The sequence below is a fragment of the Dipodomys spectabilis genome, unplaced genomic scaffold, assembly GCF_019054845.1.
Source record: "Dipodomys spectabilis isolate Male_0828 unplaced genomic scaffold, ASM1905484v1 ptg000102l, whole genome shotgun sequence".
Lineage (NCBI taxonomy): Eukaryota > Metazoa > Chordata > Mammalia > Rodentia > Heteromyidae > Dipodomys > Dipodomys spectabilis.
In genome coordinates, this window is record NW_024870779.1 from 5,171,626 (window position 1) to 5,196,161 (window position 24,536).

General features: G+C 45.0%; 1 protein-coding gene across 1 annotated transcript; it reads left to right on the forward strand.

Annotated features, from left to right (window-relative positions):
- Positions 1 to 19,956: 19,956 nt before the first annotated feature.
- Positions 19,957 to 20,824, forward strand: LOC122113968 (KH homology domain-containing protein 1-like). The gene is made up of 3 exons (XM_042687113.1): positions 19,957 to 20,062; positions 20,220 to 20,402; positions 20,712 to 20,824. The coding sequence occupies exons 1-3, from the start codon at positions 19,957 to 19,959 to the stop codon at positions 20,822 to 20,824; spliced, it is 402 nt and encodes a 133-aa protein (XP_042543047.1).
- The last annotated feature ends 3,712 nt before the right edge of the window (positions 20,825 to 24,536 follow it).

Sequence of the window (24,536 nt, forward strand, 5' to 3'; positions counted from 1 at the left end):
CACACCACATTTGCTGACTTCTGAAATCCAGTGAATTTGTTTGTGAATTGGGCTTGTGAATTGGGCTTGCTAGCAGCAAGTAGAAGAAAAGAAAGGAGGTGTGAGGCTGCACCTGACCAAGACACGGGATGTGCATATAGGACAAGGAAGGCAAACTAATTGATGCTGACGAAAGATGCGGGCCTGGGGGTGGGGGGAGCTTCAGGCTTCCAAGAGGAAGCACTTTTCTGCGGTTACCAAGGTAATGACCCTAAGCAATGCACCTGCTACCAAAGGCCCTCAGCTAGCTGGATTGGGGCAAAAAAATAAGTATGTTATTTGATATTTAGTAAAACCCATGTGCTGCTCTTCTTTCCTAAATTATCTAAGTGAATCTTTTCCTCAATGTAAACACTGCAATGTTATTGCTGACTCATAGAAGTTTGGATATATTTGGTGTACAAGGCATTGTGAAGGTGTTCTGTGTGTGTGTGTGTGTGTGTGTGTGTGTGTGTGTGTGTGTGTGTGCACATGCACCCATGCTGGGGCTTGAACTCAGGGCCTGGGTGCTGTCCCTGAGTTGTTTTGCTCAAGGCTAGCATTCTATCACTTGATCCACTGCTCTACTTCTAGCTTTTGGTGATTAATCAGGGATAGGAGTCTCACACACTTTTTTCTCCAGAGATGGCAGTAAACTGCAATCCTCAAATCTCAGCCTCCTTAGTAGCTGGGATTACAAATGTGAGCCACAGCACCAGCTGGACATGTTGTCTTGATCTGAGTTAGTGTTTTCCTTTTTGTAAAGATCTCTTTATATGAGCTACAGGAGCTCAGGTGCCGTGGAGATTTCTTGTCATTTGTTGGTGAGAAAGGCCTCGAGGAAGACAGAAAAATGAAGGCATCCTGTCTGTTTGTTTGTTTGGCTTGAGGTCAGGGCCTCATGCTCTCACTTGGCTTTTTTCACTCAAGGCTGACACTCTACCACTTGAGCCACAGCTCTACTTCAGGCTTGTTTTTTCCTGGTTAGTTGTTGATAAGAGTCTTGGGGGCTTGCCGGGCGCTGGTGGCTCATGCCTGTAATCCTAGCTACTCAGGAGGCTGAGATCTGAGGATCGCGGTTCAAAGCCAGCCCGGGCAGGAGAGACCGTGAGACTCCTATCTCCAATAAACCACCAGAAAACCGGAAGTGGCGCTGTAGCTCAAGTGGTAGAGTGCTCGCCTTGAGCTGAAGAGCTGAGGGACAGCGCCCAGGCCCAGAGTTCAAGCCCCACGACCGACAAAAAAAAAAAAAAGAGTCTTGGGGACTTTTCTACGTGGGCTGGCTTTACACCGCAATCCTCAGATCTCAGGCTTCTAGGTCGGTAGGATTACAAGCATGAGCCACTGGTGCCCAGCTCTGACCCTGTGCTCTTGTCACCAGGTCCTTCCAGGGTGCTCCCTTGCCAGTGCTCTTGCCATCCCTACAGGCCAGATACCTAGAAGCTGTGTGCCCACTTCCAAGCCTCTGCGTGGCTATCTTCCCACCCATCTGTCAAAGTCAAGCTTTTCTGTTCTGTGACGCCTCATGTGACCCTCCCAGAGGAAGGAGTCTGTCCTCTTGCCCCTCGCCCAGGCGCCCCCTTTCCTGTCTGGGTTTGGCTTAGTCACTCAAGTCCTTTTCCTCTCTCTAACCGAGGGGCGCAGTCTTCACCAAAAGGCCTTGCCAGACGCAGAGTGCTCGCCTTCTCTGCGAACCACCACACACTGAGCATCTACCTGCCGCTTGCCCAGCACCATGAGCACCAGGTGGCACCAACCACCCTCACATTTATTTTTCTGGGGGCAGACAGGCTGCCAATGTCCAGGGAACTGGATCCCCCAGCTCCCTCTGCAGAGGGACAGCATAGCAATGTTCTGGTCGTTTCCCAGGAACTTTCTAGATTGAGAGGATGGAGACAATGTGTGCAGCTGGCATCTCCAGCAGCCATTGCCCCAAGGCGTTTAAAGATGTGCAAGCTAAGCAGAGACCTATGAGTGACGATTTCTGTACAAAAACAGCCACTACAAATAGATAGAGCCCTAGCCTATGTGGAGAGACGCGTGCCATGGAGAAAGATGTCTTCAGCAAGCCTGGCCGAGCTGGGGCTGTGGGAATCCTGGCTGACTAGGAAAGAGGCGAGCTAAGCCAGACAGAGAAGATTCTGTCTCCTTCCAATGATCTATGGCACAGCCCTAGAAAAGGCAGAGCTGGGCACTCAATAAACATCTTCTAACTGATAGCGAATGAAAGACAACAGCCAGGTACCCATGGCTCACACCTCTCATCCTAGCTACTCAGGGGGCTAAGATCAGAGGATTATGGTTCAAAGCCATCTCAGGCAGGAAAGACCATAAGACTCTTATCTCCAATTAACCACTGGTGGTTCAGAGTGGTAGAGTGCTAGCCTTGAGCAGAAAAGCTCAGCAGCAGCACCCAGGCCCTGTGTTCAAGCCCCAGGACCTACCAGAGAGAGAGACAGAGACAGAGAGATAGAGACAGACAGAGAGAGAGAGAGGAGGGTGAGAGAGAGGAAGAGAAGACAAGAAGGAGGAGGAGGAGGAGGAATAATCTTGAGTGGCCAGATGTCCTGCCACGTCCAGCCTTGGCCAGCTGGCCCTGGCCATGGTCATCAGAGACTTTGAGCCATGACATTTTCCTGCTCAGAGATCTGGCAGCTCATGCCCATCCTTCCCTGAGCACCATAGTCAGGAACATTACAACTCAAGGCACAAAGTGATTCTCACTCCTCCAAGTCACGAGCATTCTGCCCTTGCCCCTCCATGAAAGAAGGTTAAAATATTCAGCGTAAGGAAACATCCTGAGCCTCTCCCATGGCTCTCCCTGTGAGGCAGCAGCATGATGATGGAGCCCTAGCGCGGGTAAGATGGCTCTTCACCCTCACTGCCCACAAAGCATCCACAGGGTGGCAGGTGCTTCGTGGCCTTGACCACTTTGGGGAAAGGTGCTACTGGCTTTGTAATAAGTCTCTCCTGCCCTGCCATCTGCCTTCCTTGTGATGGCTGACACTGCACACAGATCTATTCTCCTCCTGCACATGAACCTATTCTCTCTCCTGGCACAGGGTGACTGGGTGAATATGGCTAGGTGTGATGGATGAGCTGTGGGAAGCCACTTCCTGCTGAAGAAGCCGAGGCAAAGGCAGGCTGAGGTCCCATGCATCCTTGGGTCCTTTGGCCATGTCTCAGGCAGCCCAGGGGCTGAGGAGCGGAGGCTGCATAGCTCTAGCTGTCTCTTGCCAACTCTGCCAACATAGAGATGAGCAAGAGCCAGCTGGTGCTATGCAGAGATTTGGGGAGCTCCTGATTTATAACCTGCCAGCCCAGCTCGGACACTTTCTTCCCAATGTGGAATCTCACACTGGGCACAGAGGCGTTTCAAGCATGGTCCTCGAGGATGAGCTAATCTTTCATTAAAAATGTTCTGACTTCATCTTGTTAGAGGAGCTCTGGGTTACCTGACCCCATTCTGTGGCTGAGCACTGTTTGGAATTGCCACGGAAGAGAGAAATCCCCTTGGGGTAAAAGCGAATGGACAAATGCAAGTCCAGAACTGCAAGTCTCAAGGTCTCTATGACACCTGAGAGGAGTGGACAGTCATGGTCCCCCCTCCCACCCTTGGCCCCGAGACTGAGCTCACTGGATGATATTGCGTGTGTGTGTGTGTGTGTGTGTGTGTGTGTGTGTGTGTGTGTGTGTATGTGCATGTGTAATGAGAGATTTATTTTAAGGAACTGGATGTGTCATTGTGCAGGCTAGCAAGTCCCAAATCTACAGAGGAGGCCGATAGGCTAGAGACGCAGAGGAGAGATGTATTTCCTGTCAGTTCTGGTCTTCTGGAAGATTCTGTTTGGGGAGATAAGTCTTAAGTCTATTGAGGCATCCAATGGAAGCGATAAGACACCCACATTATAGAAAGTAATACACTTCATTTAAAGTACACTAGCTTATGCTAATTTAAGATCTTTGAAGAATGATCTTTAAAAAAGTTACCTTCACCAGACTGGAGGACAACTCAAGTAGTAGAGCACCTGCCTAGCAAGCTCGAAGCCCTGACACTGACATTAAAAAAGATGATGAAGAAGAAGAACCTTCACAGAAGCATCCAGAATAATGTTTGACCAAATAGCTAAATGCTGCAGCCTAGACATGTTTCGACTCAGAAAGTCATGCTCTATTAGTGCAAAGTTGTTTTTATTCATAAAATCATGTGCCTCAATGATCCTGCAAAAAAAAAAATCCAAGGAACAGGGAGATCATCGAGTGTAACTATTCTCTGACCATTCCACTCTCTTCATTGCTCTTGCAAATCACTGCAAATTCCCCAATTCCTTAAACCCACACAGTGAGAAGCAAAGGTGTATATGGCTGTTTGGAGGACATGGGGTGGGGGGAAGGAAGGGTATTTCTTTTTGTTTGGTCAGTCATGGGGCTTAAACTCTGGGCCTGGCCGCTGACCCTCAGCTCTTCAACTCAAGGCTAGCACTCTACCACTGGAGCCACAGCGCCACTTCAGTTTTCTGGTGGTTTTTTGGAGATAAGAGTCTCACAGCCTTTCCTGCCCAAGCTGGCTTTGAACCGAGATCCTCAGATCTCAGCCTCCTGAGTAGCTAGGATAATAGGCATGAGCCACCGGCGCCCTGCTGAGGAAGGGTATTTCTATGGCTTCTGAAGTGCTTCCCAGCCACCGTCCCCCGTGCCTTAGGAAGTGGTTCTTTTCCTACCATTCAAAATGATTGTGTTGAAAATTTTTCCCCAATCCTTGATGTCTAAGTGCTGGGCAGAAGCATTTGTTATCATTCGAGGGCAGAATGAAGGCCAAGCAACAAGCACCAGGGCTTGAGTTATGTAACTGTTAGGGACCATGTGCAACCTCCTCCAGTCCCTCCCCCAGCTCCCTCCACTTTCCCTGCCTGCTCTTTGCTCTAGGAAATTGCCCTAGGATGGAGCTTCAGGCTGCTGGTCGGTGTTCAGCCAACAAGGGGCAATGGTGAAACGTGGGAAGGAGGGAACAGAGAGAAGTTTTACTTGGAGGCCAGACCGCCTGCTGCACCCCTGAGATCCAGGGCAGGTGGGAAGGGCCCCTCTGTTAATGAGCCTTGGAAACTGCCTTTACCAAAAGCACTTCTAGTTACCAACTCGAGTAGTTTTCAGTTGCTCCGTAGAACCAACTAATAAGTTCTTTGACACATTATTTTCCTGTTTGCATTTAATGAAGTATATTTTTTAAACCATCCCTGTGAAGTGTTTTCTGCAGGCATGGCCGCAGCTCAAGCCTGTAATCCTAGCTACTTGGGAAGCAGAGATTGGAGAACCAGTTTCAGGCCAGCATGAAGTTCAGGCCAGCCAAAGGATGCTTAGGAGACTCCATCTCAACCCGTGGCTTGGAGTGTTGGCGTGAGGAGGCCCGTGTAGAAGATTACAGCCCAAGCTGGCCCACATATAATAATAAACCCCAATAACGAACAATGGAAAAGGGGACTGAAGGTGTGGCTTAAGTGTCAGAGAGCCTGCTTAGCAAGCACAAGGCCCCAAGTTCAATGCCCCCTCCCCCAGTACAGACTGGAGAAAAGAGGGTATTTTCTGATATTTTTGATCTGATGTTAGCTCACTTCACAAATCCATGAAAAAAAAATCTCCTTCATAAGTCCAAAGCCTAATGTTGATGCTTTTCATCTTGTTAGGAGCATTAAATAAGAGATTTCCTTTTATCCTGTTATCAAGGAAATTCAAGTTCAACTCAGCAATGCATCTGGGTAAGTAGTTTAGTTGAGTACTTACTGACAGCTATTCCTCTGTTCATTTTGCATTGTCTTTTTTCCTCTACTTTGAATCTGGCAAGCTGTGTACATCCTTTTCAAAATAAAGAAAAAATGCATCCTGATTAATCACCATTTCAATATAGAAATCAGCCCAGGTCAATATGAACATTGTAGAAAAGGACCAGGAAGCTCAATTTCACCAGGGAAGCAAGAGGCAAAAAGCCAGGAGGATCAGGAGGCTGAGATCTGAGGATCGCGGTTCAAAGCCAGCCCGGGCAAGAAAGACCGCGAGACTCCTATCTCCAATAAACCACCAGAAAACCGGAAGTGGCGCTGTAGCTCAAGTGGTAGAGCGCTCGCCTTGAGCTGAAGAGCTGAGGGACAGCGCCCAGGCCCAGAGTTCAAGCCCCACGACCGACAAAAAAAAAAAAGCCAGGAGGAGCCAGGCACCATATGTGCACCTGTCAGACCAGCTATAGAGGAAGCCTAAATAGGGGGATTGTGGTCCAGGCTGGCCTAAGTAAAACACATGAGACAATCCCAGACATAGCCTCAAAGCTTCAAGGGCTATGAACGTGGATCTAGTGTAGAGCACCTGCCTAGCAAGAGCCATAACATGATCCTCACTCCTGGCACCTGGGCCCCAGCCACAAACCACACACTGCCAAGTCTCTTCATGCAAGGGCAACAACCCGCCCTGGTACCAGGTGCTGTTTCTTTAGGTCAGTATGGAGCATGAGATATTTAGGTGCAGCCCAGACTTTCTCTTGGTGTGGGGCGCCGGTCTTGGTCAGCAAAGTGAGCACAAAAAACATGAAAATCACAAAGACTGCAAGGCCAACCCAGAACCCGATCACGATGGAATCTGCAAAGCAAACAATAGTGGTATCAGTGTATCACCAGTGGCACACACAAGGTCCTGGGGGCTTGAACTCAGCGCCTGAGCACTGTCTCTGAGCTTCTTTTGCTCAAGGATAGCTCTCTACAATTTGAACCACAGCACTCCTTCAATTTTTTTCTGAGTGGTTTAATGGCAATAAGAGTCTCATGGACTTTTCTGGCCCATCTGGCTTAGGTCTCAGTCTCCTGAGTAGCTAGGATTACAAATATGAGCCACCCGTGCCCTGCTCCAATGAAATATTTTTATTCCACTATTAAAGTATGACTGATGGATAATTTATTTTCCCAGTAAGATTTTTAGGTCCTATCTACTCTAACACCATTAATCAGCACTATAAGCATTCTTGATTCTATCATTTTAATATATCTCATTACAATTGAGCAGAAATTACTTCAAAGACTCTTTGAATTTACTTGTCCAATTATTTGAAATTAAGATCTATGTAGGTAAGGTTGAAATCAGTAGTGGATCAAATGGTACAGTCTGATAGACTTTTTTATTGTTATTGCAGAGTTGATATGCAGAAGGGCTACAGTTTCATGAATCAGGTAGTGAGTAATGAGTACATTTCTTTTTGAACCATGTCTCTTCTTCCCTTACTCTCTCCCAGTTTTTCCCTTCTATCCCCACCCACAAGATATCCAGTTCATTTTCCACAGTGTCTAGTGAGCACCACTGTTGTATTTGTTCATCCTGTCATATCTTTTCTGATAAGGATTAAGAAGTTTATGTAAGGCCAAGCACCAGTGTCTCACTCCTGTAATCCTACCTACTCAGGAGGCTGAGATCTGATGATCACAGTTTGAAGCCACCCCAGGAAGAAAAGTCCCTGTGAGCTCTTTTCTCCAATTAACCACTCAAAACCTGGAAGTGGCACTGTGGTTCAAAGTGGTAGGCACTAGCCTTGAGCAAAAGAGCTCATAGACAGCACCCAGGCCCTGAGTTCAAGTCCCAGTTATGGCCCTAAATAAATAAATAAAACTTGTATATTAATTGGGCTTACATGTAAAACATTATTTTAATTAAATTATGTCTACATTATACAATTTGCTTTTTTAAAGAAGGAGAAATACCCATTTGCTCTGCATAATTCTTTTTTTTGGGGGGGGGGTCCGGTCATGGGGTCTGAACTCAGGGCCTGGATGCTGTCCCTCAGCTCTTCAGCTCAAGGCTAGCACTGTACCATTTGAGCCACAGTGCCACTTTTGGCTTTTTTCTTATGTGGTGCTGAGGAATCAAACCCAGAGCCTCAGGCATGCAAGGCAAGCGCTCTACCACTGAGCCACCTTCCCAGCCCCATAATTCTTATTTTTATGCTGCACATCCTGCTGCAGTTAACATTGTCAAACACTCTGGATGCAAAATTTAATGTACTGTTCCAACATCTAGCTATAAGTGCTAAAGGAATAGCAACTTCTTCAGATGTTGCTTTGTAAAATAATGGCAATGAGGCATAAAGGAAGACATAAGGACAAGTACCAAAAACACACGTCCTCAAGTGTAACTAACGTGGAATGATGGAATCTCCCAGGTCTGCCTGACTGTGAAGAAATGTTGACGAGTTAGTAACTGTTCCAGACACTGTGCCTGATCAGCTGCTTCAGAGGAAAGCAAATCCAAGAGGAGACAGAGGAGGGTTGCCAGTGATGCAGCCCAGGGCCTTCCTTCTCTGATCTTGTGCCTTGGGGAGCTGACACAAAGCAGCAGAAGTGGGGGGCCTGGGAGGCCCACAGCCTTCCAAGGAATAATGTGGCAGAGTGGGAGACAGAGTTGTAAGACTGGAGATCCCCAACCCAATGCCATTTCCAAGTGTTGCCCTGCTGATGTGACAACCGTGTTTCCCATGACAGCCGGCCTTACCTAGCTCTTATTCATAATCCCTTTCAAATAGAATTCTGCTTCCTCTGATTATTTGCAGGAGCTTCCCCTTACCCTAGTCCTGAGCATCTGACAGACCCCAGGTTACTTTCCCACCCTGAACTTCTCCCAGGAACACTAGAGAGCACTCTCTCCACCTAAGAACATCTAACTTCTCTTGAAGTTTTATTTTCCTGCCATGTTTGGTGGACACAAGTGTCACTGGGCCCAGTGTGATTTAGGAGAAGCTGGAGCCAAGTAGCCACACTCTGTCATGCGCCTCTGGGCTGTGTGAACAAATGGCCCGGAATACTTCCCAGTGGAATATAATACAAATATTTCCCTCACACAGGCTCTGGTGATGAACCATGCCTGTAACCCTAGCTGCTTAGAAGGCTGAGACCTGAGAATCAGATTCCAAAGCCAGCCAGGGCAGGAATGTCCATGAGACTCTTATCTCCAATTAACCATCCAAAAGCAGGAAATAGAGCTCTGACTCAAGTGGTAGAGTGTCAGCTAAAAACCAAGCAAGAACAAAAGGCCCTGAGTTCAAGCCCCGGTACCAGCACAAAACAAAAACAAAATCAAAACCCTTCCTCTTAACCAGACTTATAATGGATGGCCTGAAACAAGAGAGCTGAAATCTAGCATGCACTTCCTCTCCAGGTTTGCTCTTTGCCATTCCTCCAAAGAATCAAGAAAAGAGTATGACCAATGACCTCTCCCACAGGGTCAGGACAGCAGAGCCGGCAGGGTCCTCACCCAGCAACCACAGTGATGGATGGGTGTCCCTCAGCGGGGCCTCTTGGCCCTGATCTCTCACTTTGGGCCAACTGACCTCTCCCCCCGACCTCTCCCCCAGTGGCTGCACCTGCCCTGTGGACAGCTTCTGGCTTGACCACCCATGAGGGACATCCTCAGGTTAGCGTATGAGTGAAGTGTGAGGTTTGCCTGCCACTGGTAGCTCAGAATAAGCCGGCTTCCTGTTATACCCCACTAAAGTGTGAGTGTCTGCTCAGCCACTCTGGGCTTTTGTTCTTTGAGAACAAACCCACTGTCTCCCCCGAGCCAAGCCCTTCCTTGAGGCTCACGGCTTTCCTTCCCTTTGTAGGAAGTCCTTCAGAGATCTCTCCATGTCTACTAGTTCCAGCCTCATGCACTTTCCTGTCCAGGCTGGCTTTAACCCATAATCTTCATATCTCAGCCTCCTGAGTAGCTAGGATTACAGGTGTGAGCCCCTGGCACCCCACCCACTGCAATAGTTGACTTAATCTTTTTACTTTCCTGAATATGGTGGGATTTTGCTTCCATTTCACAGCTCTAGCTCACACAAGTGAGTCTCAGATGTGAAGTGTCTTTCACAGATCTCTTACAGCAGAACACACAGTAGCTTCTCACTTGAACAGTTTTGTATCTTTGTGATGTGCATACTAAAACAAATTTCCACTAATGGTATATTCAGTGAAATAAGTATCTAATGTGTCACAGCTCTAAGTTTCATAGAGATTTATTTCAAGCTGCAGTCATGTTTACAATATACTATGGGCAAAAAAGATCTTCTACTGTTGTTTCTAGAAATGCATCAACAAAATTACAGCAGTAGGACTATCTTCAGGCCTCCTCAAAACTAAAGAAAAGAGACAGAGGCAAGCTGGCATGGAGCTGGGGTAAACAGAAGCACACTGGCATGGAGCTGGGGTAAACAGAAGCACACTGGCATGGAGCTGGGGTAAACAGAAGCACACTGGCGTGGAGCTGGGGTAAACAGAGGCAAGCTGGCATGGAGCTGGGGTAAACAGAAGCACACTGGCGTGGAGCTGGGGTAAACAGAGGCAAGCTGGCGTGGAGCTGGGGTAAACAGAGGCACACTGGCATGGAGCTGGGGTAAACAGAAGCACACTGGCGTGGAGCTGGGGTAAACAGAAGCACACTGGCGTGGAGCTGGGGTAAACAGAGGCACACTGGCGTGGAGCTGGGGTAAACAGAGGCAAGCTGGCGTGGAGCTGGGGTAAACAGAGGCACACTGGCGTGGAGCTGGGGTAAACAGAAGCACACTGGCGTGGAGCTGGGGTAAACAGAAGCACACTGGCGTGGAGCTGGGGTAAACAGAAGCACACTGGCATGGAGCTGGGGTAAACAGAGGCACACTGGCATGGAGCTGGGGTAAACAGAGGCACACTGGCATGGAGCTGGGGCACAGATGCTGTCAGGGGGCACAATGCAATGGTTCACCCAGGCATTTTGATTTCTGCCATAATTTATAACAAACAAGTGTCCTTATTTTCATCCCTGAAAAACACACAGACTGCCAATCTATGTGAATTTAGGACAGTGATTTCGCTCCCAGCCCAATGATTTCACTCCCATGCTTCCATCAAATAATTAATGACAGCCTGTCCTAACGAGTTCATCTCCTTTTCCCTCCATAAATACAGAGAAAATGTTACCCAAAGACTGAGAAAAATCATTTAATTATTACTTGAGGCACAAAAGATATATGAAAGGCAATGACTTTTTTTCTCAAGGGGGAAAAAATTCCTAGCTAGCTTTCCTTGCAGCGCATGGGTATAACGGGTCATTGATGCACACGGGTCATAAGGGAGGGAGGGAAAGCTTTTCCTTTGCTCCATTGTGCCTCTGGTTCTAATCTCCCTTGGGCTTCCTGATGTGTCACATTCGTTTGGATCATTTAAGCTACCCACAGCCTGTACTTGTAGCTGTTTGGAAGGCAGAGGGTTGAAGGATCGTGGTTAGCGGCCAGCCAGAGTAGAGAAGTTCTCAAGACTCCATCTCAGCCAACGACTAGGCACAGTGGTGCCTCCTGCTGTCTCAGCAATGAGGGAGTGACTGCTGGGTTCTGTGTGCCCCTGCGGGCCCCAGTGACACGAGAAACACAGATAGGAGGATCACCTCTCAGGCTGGCCCCGGGCATTAAAAAAAAAAGGTGAGAGAATGGACATCAGAAACACCCTCATTCAGCTGGAGCCAGAGTTCATAGGCACAGGCCAGACTCCACCTCTCCATCGCTGTCATGGGTCCACACAGGGCCAGGCAGTGGCTCATACCCAGGGTTTGCTATTTGGAGCACCAAGACACTTACTGTCAAGGCCAAGGTAGACGTCTGTGACTGAATTGGGTTTGAAGGTTTCATGACAGCCCTGGTATTCTTGAAGGCTGGTTAAATTTTTGAAGACACACTCTGTTGGTGGGAACCCAGAACTGAGCACTTTGTGGCATGAAGTTATTCAGGAAGAAGGGATTGGGGAGATATTCGTGAGTCCCTAGGCAGGGATGGGCTGGGTGTCTCCTTATCCCCTAGTGATCCATAGGCATCTTGGCTTACTTGTAGGCTCTGTTTGATCAGTTCTTCCCTCTGACCAGGCCTGCAAAGGCTGCAGAGTGTCTGGAGCCAATGCCTGAGTAAATCGTACTTAGTCAGTTGTCTCAATATGCAGCTGGAAACCTGGCACCTGTGTTTGCCTGTCAGCACGAGGTGGCATCTGTCTTTCCATCTTCCTCTGCTTTCCCTGGCTCAATTCCTTGTTGGTCTTTGGTTCCACTTCTGTTCATTCCATCTGCTATAAAGGCTGACTTCCCCTGGGAAGCTGAGATGGGAGGTGAGTCTTGCTCAGCCCATGATGAGAAAGTCTTGGAAGATATTGACAGGTTTGCCCATTGGCTCCCTCATGCATTCTGGGCATGTGCTGAGGAAAGTCTCAGTAATCTTTCATGCCTGTGTTGTTTTTACAAGCTTACAAGCTCATTCATTCTTCCTGTAATGCCACCCAACACACCTGGAAAAACAACCCCTCTCAAGAAATCTCAGATTTTTATTTTACCACATCAATTGAGCACATAATTTCTGCATTGCTTTTGGGGAAGCAAAAATGATTTCATGAAATAAATCGCACAGACACCTGCAGCAGAAAACACAGTTATGTAGCTAGCTAAGTGAAGAACTGACTGACTTTTCCACATCTCCTGAGATGTGAAATCAGATTGTGGAAATTAAATGGTTAATTTAGAAAGTACTTTGATTATATTTATTTATTTATCTATCTTTTGATGGCTCTGTAGCTTGAACTCAGGTTCTAGTCACTGAGCTACTTTGTTCACAGCTAGTGTTGTATTCCAATTTCCCAGTAAGAGATGACAGCACTCAGTCAATCTGGCTGGAAGCTTTTTATTTAACCACATGGCATCTGTCCTCAGCTCCCACAGCTGCAGAACAGCCCTGTTTGCTTTTCCTGGAGGGTTTTATAAGGAGGGTTTTCATGTGGGTGATGTTTACCAAAGCAAGCAAGCAAAGATACATACAAACAAAACATAGCTTTGAGTCACAGGAGCATAGGCAAAACAATCTTGCCTTGGTCAGCATGACTGATACTATCAATGCTATTGACATTATTGATACTTGATTACAAAAAGTCAAAACATATGCGTGGTTTACAGAAGTCAAAATACAGGCTTGGGTGGGGATAGTCTATTTTACAGTAATGATTTTTTAAATAAATTTTGGTCAGTGGTTGGTTTAGAACTCTGAGCCTGGGGGCTGTCCCTCAGCTCTTCAGCTCAAGGCAAGAACTTGAGCCACAGCACCACTTCTGGTTTTCTGGTGTGTTGTTTTTTTTTTTTTGGAGATAAAAGTCATACCGACTTTCCTGCCTGGGCTGGCTTTGAAGCGTGATCCTCAGATCTCAGCCTCCTGAGTAGCTAGGATTACAATATAAGCCACTGGTGCCTGGCAGAAATGATTTTCATTATAAGCTCCGGACTAACACAGCAACTCAGTTAAGCTGGTAATAAGCCTCAAGGTTGTCAGTGGCTTCAGCAAAGTTTGTGGTAATCTGCAAAGCTGCCAGCTTGGTTGGTAAACTTGAGAGAAGATGGAGAGACATTCTTTTGCTTTTTAGCAAGGATCTAAAAGGTTAGAGCTGACTGCTGGTCAACCTTAGCGTGGAGTTTTCCTTTAGCAAGGAGTTTGTCCTTTATCAGTAACTTTGTTCTGTTTTCTGATTTCACATTTTGTTCTCATGGATATCCTTCTTTTCCAAGGGAAAGGGGGCTCAGGGGAGAGAATAAATTTCCAACAGCAGGAGAGATTGAGGCCAAACAATAGGAGACCATACTGCCAGTGAATAGCAACTTAGATATCACAGCTAGCACTCTCTAGTCCCGGACTTTCTGTGGTTAGTGGAGATGAGACATGTAGAAGTAAATGCATCATGGTTGTACATCAAGTGTATACAAAGGTATTAATGGAAGGATGGTCTTTGCAGGGGAGAATTCAGAAGGTGTAATTCCTCAGACCCCGGCCCTGGAAAGAGCTGTCAGTGTCAGACCAGTCCTTCACCCTGACAGCTGGAAGGGGAGGAGTCTGGAGAGTGGAACCAAGGGCTGCTCTCTGTTAGGGGGCCTGCTGCCCCCAATCTGCCCTCAGAGGACCCTATCTTTGTATACTATAAAATAAGATTATATGCATACATATGATACATATATTTTCTGGTTTTGTATCCTTTTCAGCTCTTCCCTATGAAAGATGTGCACAAGACTCAAAAATCTAGAAGAAAAAAAAAAGGAAAAGAGCAACTAACCCACGTTAAACAAGAGAAGACTGGGAAACTGGTACTTGGGGAGCTGAAGGGCAAGAGGTGATCAAATGAAGAGAAGAGGAGAGAGAATGCACTCTTAATATTCATTGCATATCCAAGAAAACTGAGAAGAGGCGATGGTTTGGAAGGAAAAGGGGAGAATGATTAAAGTGGTGACATTGATCAAAATGCATTGTTCTTATGCACAGATTTGTCCAATGGAAATCCCTTTGTATACCTAAAGACAATAAAAATGTAATTTAAGATGTAGATTTGCCAGAAGTTAACTTGTGTTCAAAGTCCTCTGTGGATCAGCTCCTGAATTCTTCCCTCAGTGAAACCAAGAACTTCCCATTTGTCTCCCCCATAGGGAGATGCATCTTAGAAAAATGGACCTTTATCTGTATTTTGGTTTGGTTTAACCATCATTAGTAAAAATGACACCTTTCTTCTTATCAGGAAAGATTTTAGGAACACTTCAGTTTGCTTGAAATTCTCAATCATTTCTGTAACTCAAATATGTTTATAATTACCAAAATAAATTACATTTATAATTACCAAAAAATAGAATTAAAGAAGTGACAAACAATATTGGATGTTAATTGTCCCTTTGTGTGTATCTGTGCTAGTACTGGAGTTGAACTGGTGGTTTCCCTCTCACACCTTCTTTTCTCCTTCCTTCCTGTTTGTGGACACACTGGAGCCTGAACTCTTGCTTGACTCTTTTCCTGAAGGCTACCATTTTACCATTGAATCTCTGACCCACTTCTAGCCTTTTCCCTGTCAATTTATGGTCAGATTGGTCTTCCCAGACTCAGATCTCAGCCTCTTGAGTAGTGGACTTAGGTATTAGATGTGGGAGCCACTAGCATCTGAGAATCAAACCCAGGGCCTTATATGCATGCTAGGTAAGCACTCAACCACTAAGCCACATTCCCATCCCCAGCATCTGGTATTAATTATACTTCTCAATGGAAATAAGAACCCTCGTTTATTGTATGGATTGATCAAAGAAAATGGCAACACAGTGTTTGTGCAAGTGCCAATATTCCTCAGACATAATTTCCTGGTAGACTTGACTGGGGCAAGTGTTCTACCACTGGCCACACACCAACTCATGATGGTCTTTCCCCCCCGCCCTCCCTTTTCAAAAGAGAAATAGACGCCTAACTCCAGTGGCTCATGCCTGTAATCCTAGCTACTCTGGATCCTGAGATCTGAGTATTGCTGTTCAAAGCCAGCTGGAGCAGGAAAGTCCATGAGACTCTTATGTAACTCCAATAATAACCCACGAGAAAACTGGAAGTGGACTGTGGCTCAAGTTGTAGAGAACTCGTCTTGAGCTGAAGCGCTTAGGGACAACACCCAGGCACAGAGGTCAAGCTCCATGACCAACAAAAAGAGGGGGCGGGGAGGCAAGAGAGAAAGAGATTTTATTATTTCAGTGACAGTTTTATTTTAATCAAACCCTAAAAGATATTTTCCAAATATCTCCTGCCCTCCCCTCAACTCATCTATTTTTAATCAATGCCTTCCATCTCAGGGAAACATCTGTTATAACTGATGACATACTTTTTCTTTTCTTTTTTTTTTTTGTCTTTCATAGGGCCTGAACTCTAGGTCTGGGCAGCTCTTCAGCTCAAAGCTAGTGCTCTACCACTTGAGCCTTAGCACCACTTGTGGCTATTTCTGCTTATGTGGTGCTGAGGAATCGAACCTAGGGCCTCATGGATGCAAGGCAAGCATTCTACAACTCAGCCAACTTCCCAGCCCCTCCTTTTGTACCTTTTGTACATCATATGGGTCTTGACAAGTCTTATGACAGTATGATTGGATATTTTTGTTGTCCTACAAATTCTGTATTGTGTCTACTCCTCTTTCTTAACCATAAATCTTGGCAGCCCTGATCTTTTAATATTATCCATAGGGATAAAATAGTTGGAAACATACAGATCTGACCCTCTTCAGGTAGATTTTCTTTCACATAGAAATAGGCATTTAATTCACAAACAAGACCACACTAAAGCTACCAGCACGACTATGTTTATTGCAGCATTATTTACTATAGCTAAGATATGGAACCAACCCAGATGGCCCTCAGTAGATGAATGGATCAAGAAAATGTGGTATGTATACACAATGGAATTATATGCCTCCATCAGAAAGAATGAAATTGCCCTATTTGTTAGTAAATGGAAAGGCTTGGAAAAAATTATATTAAGTCAAGTAAGCCAGGCCCAAAGAAACATAGGTCCCATGGTTTCCATTATTTGCAAAAATTAGTATATGTCTGAGTCAAGCAGAAAAGGTCAGATAAGTTGATGTTAGGGAAATGAACCCTATGATATGTATTCAAATGTTTTTTTTTCTTTCATGTGATTGTTTCTAACACATTTATAAGATGATTTCTTTGTAGCTTTGTATGTCCCTCCCCCATGTTATAACCCCTGCTTTCACTGTATTGGATGTTGGTATAATTTGTGGAGGGGCAGGAGGAAAACAAATTGTTTAAAATAGGGATACAGGTGGACCCATTGCAACAATGAGATGTACAAGTCATTATGTCGAAAACAAACTTTTAACTTTGGTAGGGGAATGGGGAGGATGGTTGGGAGGGTGGGGGGAGGATGAGAATGGATGGAAAGGGAAAACAAAGGAGGAGGCTACAATGCTTGATAAGAAATGCACTCATTATCTTGCCCAAGTAATTGTAACCCCTCTGTACAGTACTTTCACAATAAAAAAAAGAACAAATAGGCATTTAAGGCTCTTCCATGTGTTTTAGGTGTGAGAGCTCATTTCAATGGTGAAGATTACCAAGCTGTCTGGATACATCATAGTTTATTTATCCATTCACTGATACCTTGCTTTCTTTTAGCTTTTGACAATTGAGAATAAAGTTACAACACATATTGATGTGTAAATGCTTATGTAAATACACACTTTGGAGTCCTGGATAGTATGGTCAGAACATTTGGGGATGTGGTACAGTAGTAGAGGTAGGGGACCTTCAGCACGGACACACTCAATCCAGGATAGGATATGATCAGATAGAGGAGAAAGAAGAAGAGAGAAGAGAACACAGAACAGGACAACAGGACAGGACAGGACAGGACAGGACAGGACAAGATGGGAGAGCATGGGAGAGCATAGTATGGTCAGCACAGAAATGGAGGGACAAAAGGGGAATAAACGTAGCAGTGACACTCACAAAACACGATTGAAAATGGGTGGGGACTCATGGGTGGGCACAGGAAGGAAAAACTGGGCGAGAGTTAGAAAATGGGTGACACTGATCAAAAAGAAATGTACTCTGATTGTATGTATGTAACAATAACCCCTCTCTACAGCACATTTACAAACAAGTAAATAAATGAGTAGAAAAACTCTTAGAAATTCTCAACAGTAAGGTAACAAACTGAGAACACTAAATATGAGCAAGGATATGAAGCTTTAGCAACTCTCATTCCTTGGTGGTGGGAATGCAAGATGGGACAGCCACTTTGGAAAATGGAAACTAAAATAAGGCAAGAAATATTAGTAACATTCAATGCCAATGAGTAGGGTAAAGAACTAGAAAGAGAGTTTGGCCCAGTTTTACAAAACTAAAAAATATTCTGCATACAAGCCTTCGTGTTTTGAGGCAGAATTTGAGACTAGCTTCAAGCTCACCATCTTCCTTCCTCTGTCTCCTATAATAGGGATTCAAGAGATTAAAGGCATGCAAGCCCATGTCTGGAAACACCTTTCCTTTTTTATCTAGCACCATGGATTATACTCAGGCATTCAGGTTTGCTCTTCTTGCTTGCTCAGCTGTCACTCTACCACTTGAAACATGACTTCTCCAGCCCAGCTGTTACTGATTACTTTGGAAATGTGGACTCCCTGAATTTTCTGACAGCACTGTTTTGATGAGCGTTCTTTCAGGTCTCAGACTCCTGAGTACGTAAGATTTCCTGGCTGAGGTTCAAACGTCCGTTTCAGCAAGGTGGGCTATAATTCACTCTGTTACTGAAGAATTACTGACATTTTTTACTGTCCTTAGAAAAGCTATTAAATTCCTCCCTGTCTTTGGTGAATAATTAGAATCAACAGAGAGAGAAAATATGGATTCCAAAAGTAAATTCAGAATACTCTTCAAAACTCAGCTATCCACCCAAGTGCAATACCTAAGCTTCTCTCCATTTATATATAAAATAATATGCATACTGAAAAGAACCCCAAAGATAGAAAACAAAGAACCTCTTCTTAGTTTGTGTGATCATTTTAGATGACTCTGTATTCTTTACTTCATCTATGGTGTATACATGCCCACATCTGAGGGAAGGTAGGAGCAGAGCACAGAATCAGTGGAAAGCAGGTGAAAAAATACAGTAGAGCCCATAAGGATCACTGGACATTGGTGACAGTGAACTAATCAATGCAAGGGTGGAGATGGGGTTGGAGGGAATGAGAGAGAATAAGGGAATAGGCGATATGAAGCAAAAGGAAAGAAATGTACATAACACTCTATTTGTAAAGAAAAAAGTGTCATTGTAAAAGGTCATAGAGTTCATGAGCAATGTAGATTAAGATGATCACTGAAAGGATCCATCACATCCATCCTAGGAGACCATGGGGAGGCAGGCAAGCACAGGAGAAAGATCATTACAAGGATTAATAGAGGAGCCATATTTGCCCCAAAGAGACAGCACATGGCGACCTCTGCTATCTAGGGACAGCAGGGTCTGGAGGTTAGGAAGTGAGGTAGATGGGAGTTAGATGGGTCTGGGCAGAGAGAGGGAGAGGCCAGCTGTACCGTGGGAACTCCAGGGCAGGGAGGGGCTCAGGTCTGGATGGAGCTGAGGACCAAAGTAGGACATAGGCTTACCGTGACTATCATTATGAAGATCAAAAGGTGTTTGTGAATTTAAAATAAATAATTCAGCTTTCAACAGCCTGAAAATAGCTACATTAGCCTCTGCATGGATAGAACCTAAGGAACTAGTCTTTTAGAAGAGACCCATGTCTAATGAAGAGGAAAAGTTACCTGGACCTTGATTGAAAGGACCCCACTTGGAAACCATGAACTGAGCTTTCTACAGTGAAGGAGAGAAACAAAATCATCCATGGAAAGAGACCTGAAGCACAAACCTTCAGGTAAAGAAACAGATGCCTTCCATGAAGCAATGTCCCCTTTCCCTTCTCCTCTCCCATCCTCTCCCTTGTTCTCCATCTTGTCCTGTGCTGTGTCTTGTCTTGTTCCATTCCCACTTCTCCTCTCCTTTTCCTCCCAAATTCTCCCCTAGCCTATCCTGGATTGAATGCAGTTAGTGCTGAAACTTCCCTAGCTCTAGAACTGCTCCACATCCCAAACCATTTGCTCTTATTAACTTTTATTAATTTGAGATAGTTTATGGATAGATCCCTCCATTCTCTATCCTCTTTGTTGCATATCCTGTGTAGTTGGGACAGAAAAACCAACAAGACCCATTCTGAAGCCATTTTTGTTCTAGCATGTGCACCCCTCAAACTTCAGTCATGCTCACTCTATCAGAGTGAAGACAAGCTTGCATTCCTAGGCACCAGATACATGGGTTGTGTTAACTAACTAGTTTATCATGAAGGTTTGGATGGAGACTGGAGGAATTCAGGGTTGGATTCATCTGTGATTGGGTGGATTATCTTTGCAGGTTTTTCAGGGCTAGTTCAGCCTCTCTAGGGTGGGTCCAGGGTGGGGAAGGGTGGATTATCTGAGTGTGCACATAAAACCCACAGCTTCAGAACATCATCTCTACAATCAGCTTCTTGGACTTGCTCTGTGCTGAGTAAAGCAAGGAGAGAAGACAACATGGACATGAATTCCTTTGGCATAGGGGAATGGTGGGCCAAGCCTGAAAATTTCAATGCCCCATTGGTCTTTTACCTGGAAGAGGAGCTGGAGCAGATAATATTCGGTAGGTGGCCCTTATGCCATCTCCTGTCTCTTCACATTCATCAGTCTCTCCCCATGTTTCCTCTTGGATCTGTGCCAAGCCTCCACCCTCACGTTCACCTGACTCCCAGTTCTGTTGGTGGTTTTCCTGTTCTTCCTCTCTCCATTTCTGTTCCCAGGGCAGGAGGACAGATACCTCCACTGCATAGAAGAGCACAGCCATACCCTTATTCAGCTGGAGCCCTGGTTCACAGTCACAGGCCACACCCGAGTCACTGTGGTGGGTCCACCTAGGGCCAGGCAGTGGCTGCTGGGCATGATATGGCTTTTGGAGCACAGGAGCTTTCACTATCGAGCTCGAGGTAAGTGTCTGTGATCTAATTGCGGTTGAGGCCTTGATGCCAAACTTGGTGCTCCTATATGGCATCATAAAGACTTGGACTGCTCAGGAATCTGAGAATCTAGATGTTCCCACAGTCCCCTGCAGTGCAGGACCCCACAGTCAACCATATTATGAATCAAGTCATAGAGGAAGGAAAAGGAAATGAGGGATATGAATGGGTTCTCTTAGAGGGGTGTGCTGGGATTTCTCTTGCCTCCCCCTCCTTCCCTTGTGTCCCCACAGGCTTCTTGTGCTCCTAAATGCTCTGACCTTTCTTCTTCCTCCCAAGGCTATCAGATGCTGCAAAGCGTCCGGAGCCAGCCCCTAACCAACAAGGACTTGGCTGCCAGTCTCAATGGGCAGCTTGACTCCTTGGTGGTAAAAGGCTATCAGGATGAATGATCCAGCTCTCCATGTTCCTCAGGCTTCCTTCAGCTGAGTGCTTCAGTGTCTTGGGCTCCCATGCCCTTCATTATCCCAGGAAGACCCACCTCCTCTGCAGAGCTAAGTGAAGACATGGCAGACTGTGGTGGACACTGACATTTTCACCTTTGTTATCTACCTGAGGCCTTCTAGACACATATCTGAAGGAGTCTTCTAAAGAATGTGCTCTGCTGGTGAATGATATCCAATAAAACTGGTTATGCAGTCTGCAATGCCTCTATGTGACTCCCTCTCTTCCTCTCCCCCTTCTTTCTTTGTAAGCTTATCCTGCCATTCATTTTCTCATAATCCCTCCCAACTTTTAGGAAACACACAGCCTCTTTCAAGACATCTCAGATGTTCATATTTGTAGTTGGTTTGTTCATGTTTCAGTTTTAAACAGTGATTACATAGTGATCTCAAAGCAGGAAAGAATCATGGTTTGCATTTGTCTCCTGAACTCAGTGTGTTCCAAAAATGGGGTGTCATCTGGCAAAAATGTAATTTTACCTGCTATCTTCAAGCCTCCTGTTCAACAGATACGGTGACTCTATATACCAACTTGGATACAAATAACAAATAAGTGTGCTTGGTGGATAATGCCTATAATCCTAGATTTTCAATTTAAAGTCTGCACAGGGACACCTACCCATCTCTTGGCTAAGTTTCCACCCAGTATCTGTTACCTAGGTAAGTGGCAGACCTGGAAGCAGTCACCTTCCCCTCCTGCTAGGCCACATCCTGGGCCACCTCTGGTCACATGCCTCCCATCTGACTTTAGGAGGGTCCCAGACCCTGAAGTCACATCTGGACCCAGTGTGGCCACACTTTTCCCCCACCTGGCTACAGCTCTTCCTCTCCCTGGCCTAGATAAGTTCTGGCCCAGAGGTGGGTCACCCCTTCCTTTTTCTGCTCTGCCTCTCCATCATGCAAGGTGGGGGCAGCAGGTGGGTAAATAAACTTCTCCTGCCTGAATAGCGCCTGGTGTTCTCTTCATCGGCTACCTAATGAAACCTACTTAATGTACTTTATACTCAGGAGGCTAAGATTAGTCTATGAAGCCATCCCATGCAGGATTATTTAGAAGACTCTTCTTCAATAAAGAGTTCAATAGGGATGTAGGGTTCAAGTGGTAGAGGGCCAGTCTTCAGAAAAAATATCTGAGACAAACCCAGGCTATGAGTTCCAGCCCCAGTACTGCTCGTGTTCCCCTCTAAAAAATGCTTAGGTAGCCAGCAAACTGGCAGGTCATCAGACCACTGAGGAGTCTGGGGGAACTGGCAGAGCTGTAGCTTGAATTCCTGCATTTGAGATGGGGGAAGTCACTGTTCCCGCCTGGGTGCCTTAAGAAATGTGTATCCAGGAGTTCGTATGTTCCCATGTGAAGACAATGATTGAACACAAGGAATACACCATACACCATCCACTCTGCCCTGGCTGCTGCTTCTCATCAGCACCTCATGTCTAAAAGGTCAGAATACACAGGAAGTCCCTGGGTAGTGTGTGAAAATAAAGTTAGGAGTCTTTTACTCTTTCTTTGTGTTGCTTTTATGGCTTTTGTGTGTGGACACTACCAAGGTTTTCCTCTCAGGTCTTTGAGCTCTCACATGAGCCACACCCCCAGATCCAGTTTTTTGTTGATTAAGTGAAGAGTGTCACAGAATTCTCTACCCAGCCTGGCTTCTAACCTTGGTTCTCACACATTCCCCTTGTGAGTTAGCCAGGATGAAAGGCAAGCACTGCAAGGCCCACATTCACAGGACTCTTCCCTTTTGCTTACTAAGCATGTTTTAGTCTGATTTTCACTTAAAACCCATCTTCCCACTTTCCCCTAAATTTCAAAAGATGACTTGAAAACTTTTCAGATTAAAGAGATGTTCTTCCCAGAGGGGAATTCAGTCACCAAGGAAGATTCTAATAATAGAGGAAATGCTCACAGGGAAATGGAACTATTTCGTCTTTGAGAAGTACTTAACCCACATGGGTTAAGTAGGGACTTGGGGGTAATCCCTGCAATTAGAGGTGACAAAGGGAGATCAAGATTTTGAAGCCAGCCCTGGATACATACAGAATATTCTCTCAAAAAACAAACAAAACAACACAACAACAACAACAACAACACCAAGCCAGGCACCGGTGGTTCATGCCTGTAATCCTACCTATTCAGGAGGCTGAGATCAGAGGATCACAGTTCAAGGCTAGCTTAGGCAGTCAGTGAGACTCTTATCTCCCATAAACCACTAGAAAACTAGAAGTGAAGTGCTGTGACAGCACCCAAGCCCAGAGTTCAAGCCCCATAACTGACAAAAGAACAAAACATAACACAACAAAACCCAAAAAACACTTCCAGGAAGTATTCTCTCTCTTCTTAAGGATAATCTCCATTTTTCCCCATTCTCAACAACCCACACTGAAAAGAAAGTTCCAGCTGTATCAATACTAAATATACGATTTTATTGTAAAAGTCTCTTCAAACAGTCAGAATATTCTCATTTTATGCATTGATATGATACTTTGTTAGAAAAGTATGATTTTGTTTAAATATTCACAAGAATTATATGATATTAATCCAACTTATTTTAGAATGGTCCCCAGTAAATACAGAATTCATTTAGTAAAGTACCTGAGAATCTTTGATAGTTAAAAACCTTTCTGATTTTGTTCCTTTTGAATGATTAAAATAGTTTGGTATTAAAATATGTATATGGGTATTGCTGGGCGGCTCATGCCTGTAATCCTAGCTATTCAGGAGGCTGAGAAAGGAGGATCAAGGTTTGAAGCCAGGGCAGAGAGCAAAGTCCATGAGACTCTTAACTCCAATTAACAACCAAAAAACCTAAATACAACTCAAAGTGGTCCAAGCCCCAAAACTGGCACACACACAAAAAAGTATGTGTGTATATTATGTGTATATTTATATGTGTGTATATACATTTTAGAATCCATATATACTTTTTATTATCTATATATAGGTACATATATGTGTATATATACGAATAGATGGATATATACATATGTATATATATGTATGTATATATTATGTACATACATATATGTAGAGTTTTATATATTGATTTTAACTTGAATCATTTTAACTTTATTTTTTTCTGCTTGGTCAAGGGGCTTGAACTCTGGGCCTGGGCCAGACTTTGAGCCGAGATCCTCAGATCTCAGCCTCCTGAGTAGATAGGATTATAGGTGTGAGCCACCCAGCCTGAACATGCTTTTATTTGTTTTTTGTTTTGTTTCATTTTGTCAGTCATGGGGCTAGAACTCTGGGCCTGGGCATTGTCCCTCAGCTCTTCAGCTCAAGGCTAGTGCTCTACCACTTGAGCCAAAGTACCACTTTCAGTTTTCAGGTGATTTATTGGAGATAAGAGTTTCATGGCTTTTCTTTTTCCTAGGCTGGCTTTGAACTGCGATCCTCAGGTCTCAGCCTCCTGAGTAGCTAGGATTATAGGCATGAGCCACCAGCACCTAGCTTGAACATGCTTTTAAAGATATAAAACATTTCACCTTCAGGGTGGACTAGGGTTTTGTGTCCTTTAGGCAAGTACTCCACTTCTAAGCTATTTTCTTCAGAAATGATGTATCTGTTTCTCCCTACTGCAAACTCAGAATGTAGCAACAATCTAACATTTCAAAGTAGATGCAATTAAAAGTAAATTCAAAGATTCACTGATTTGAAGCA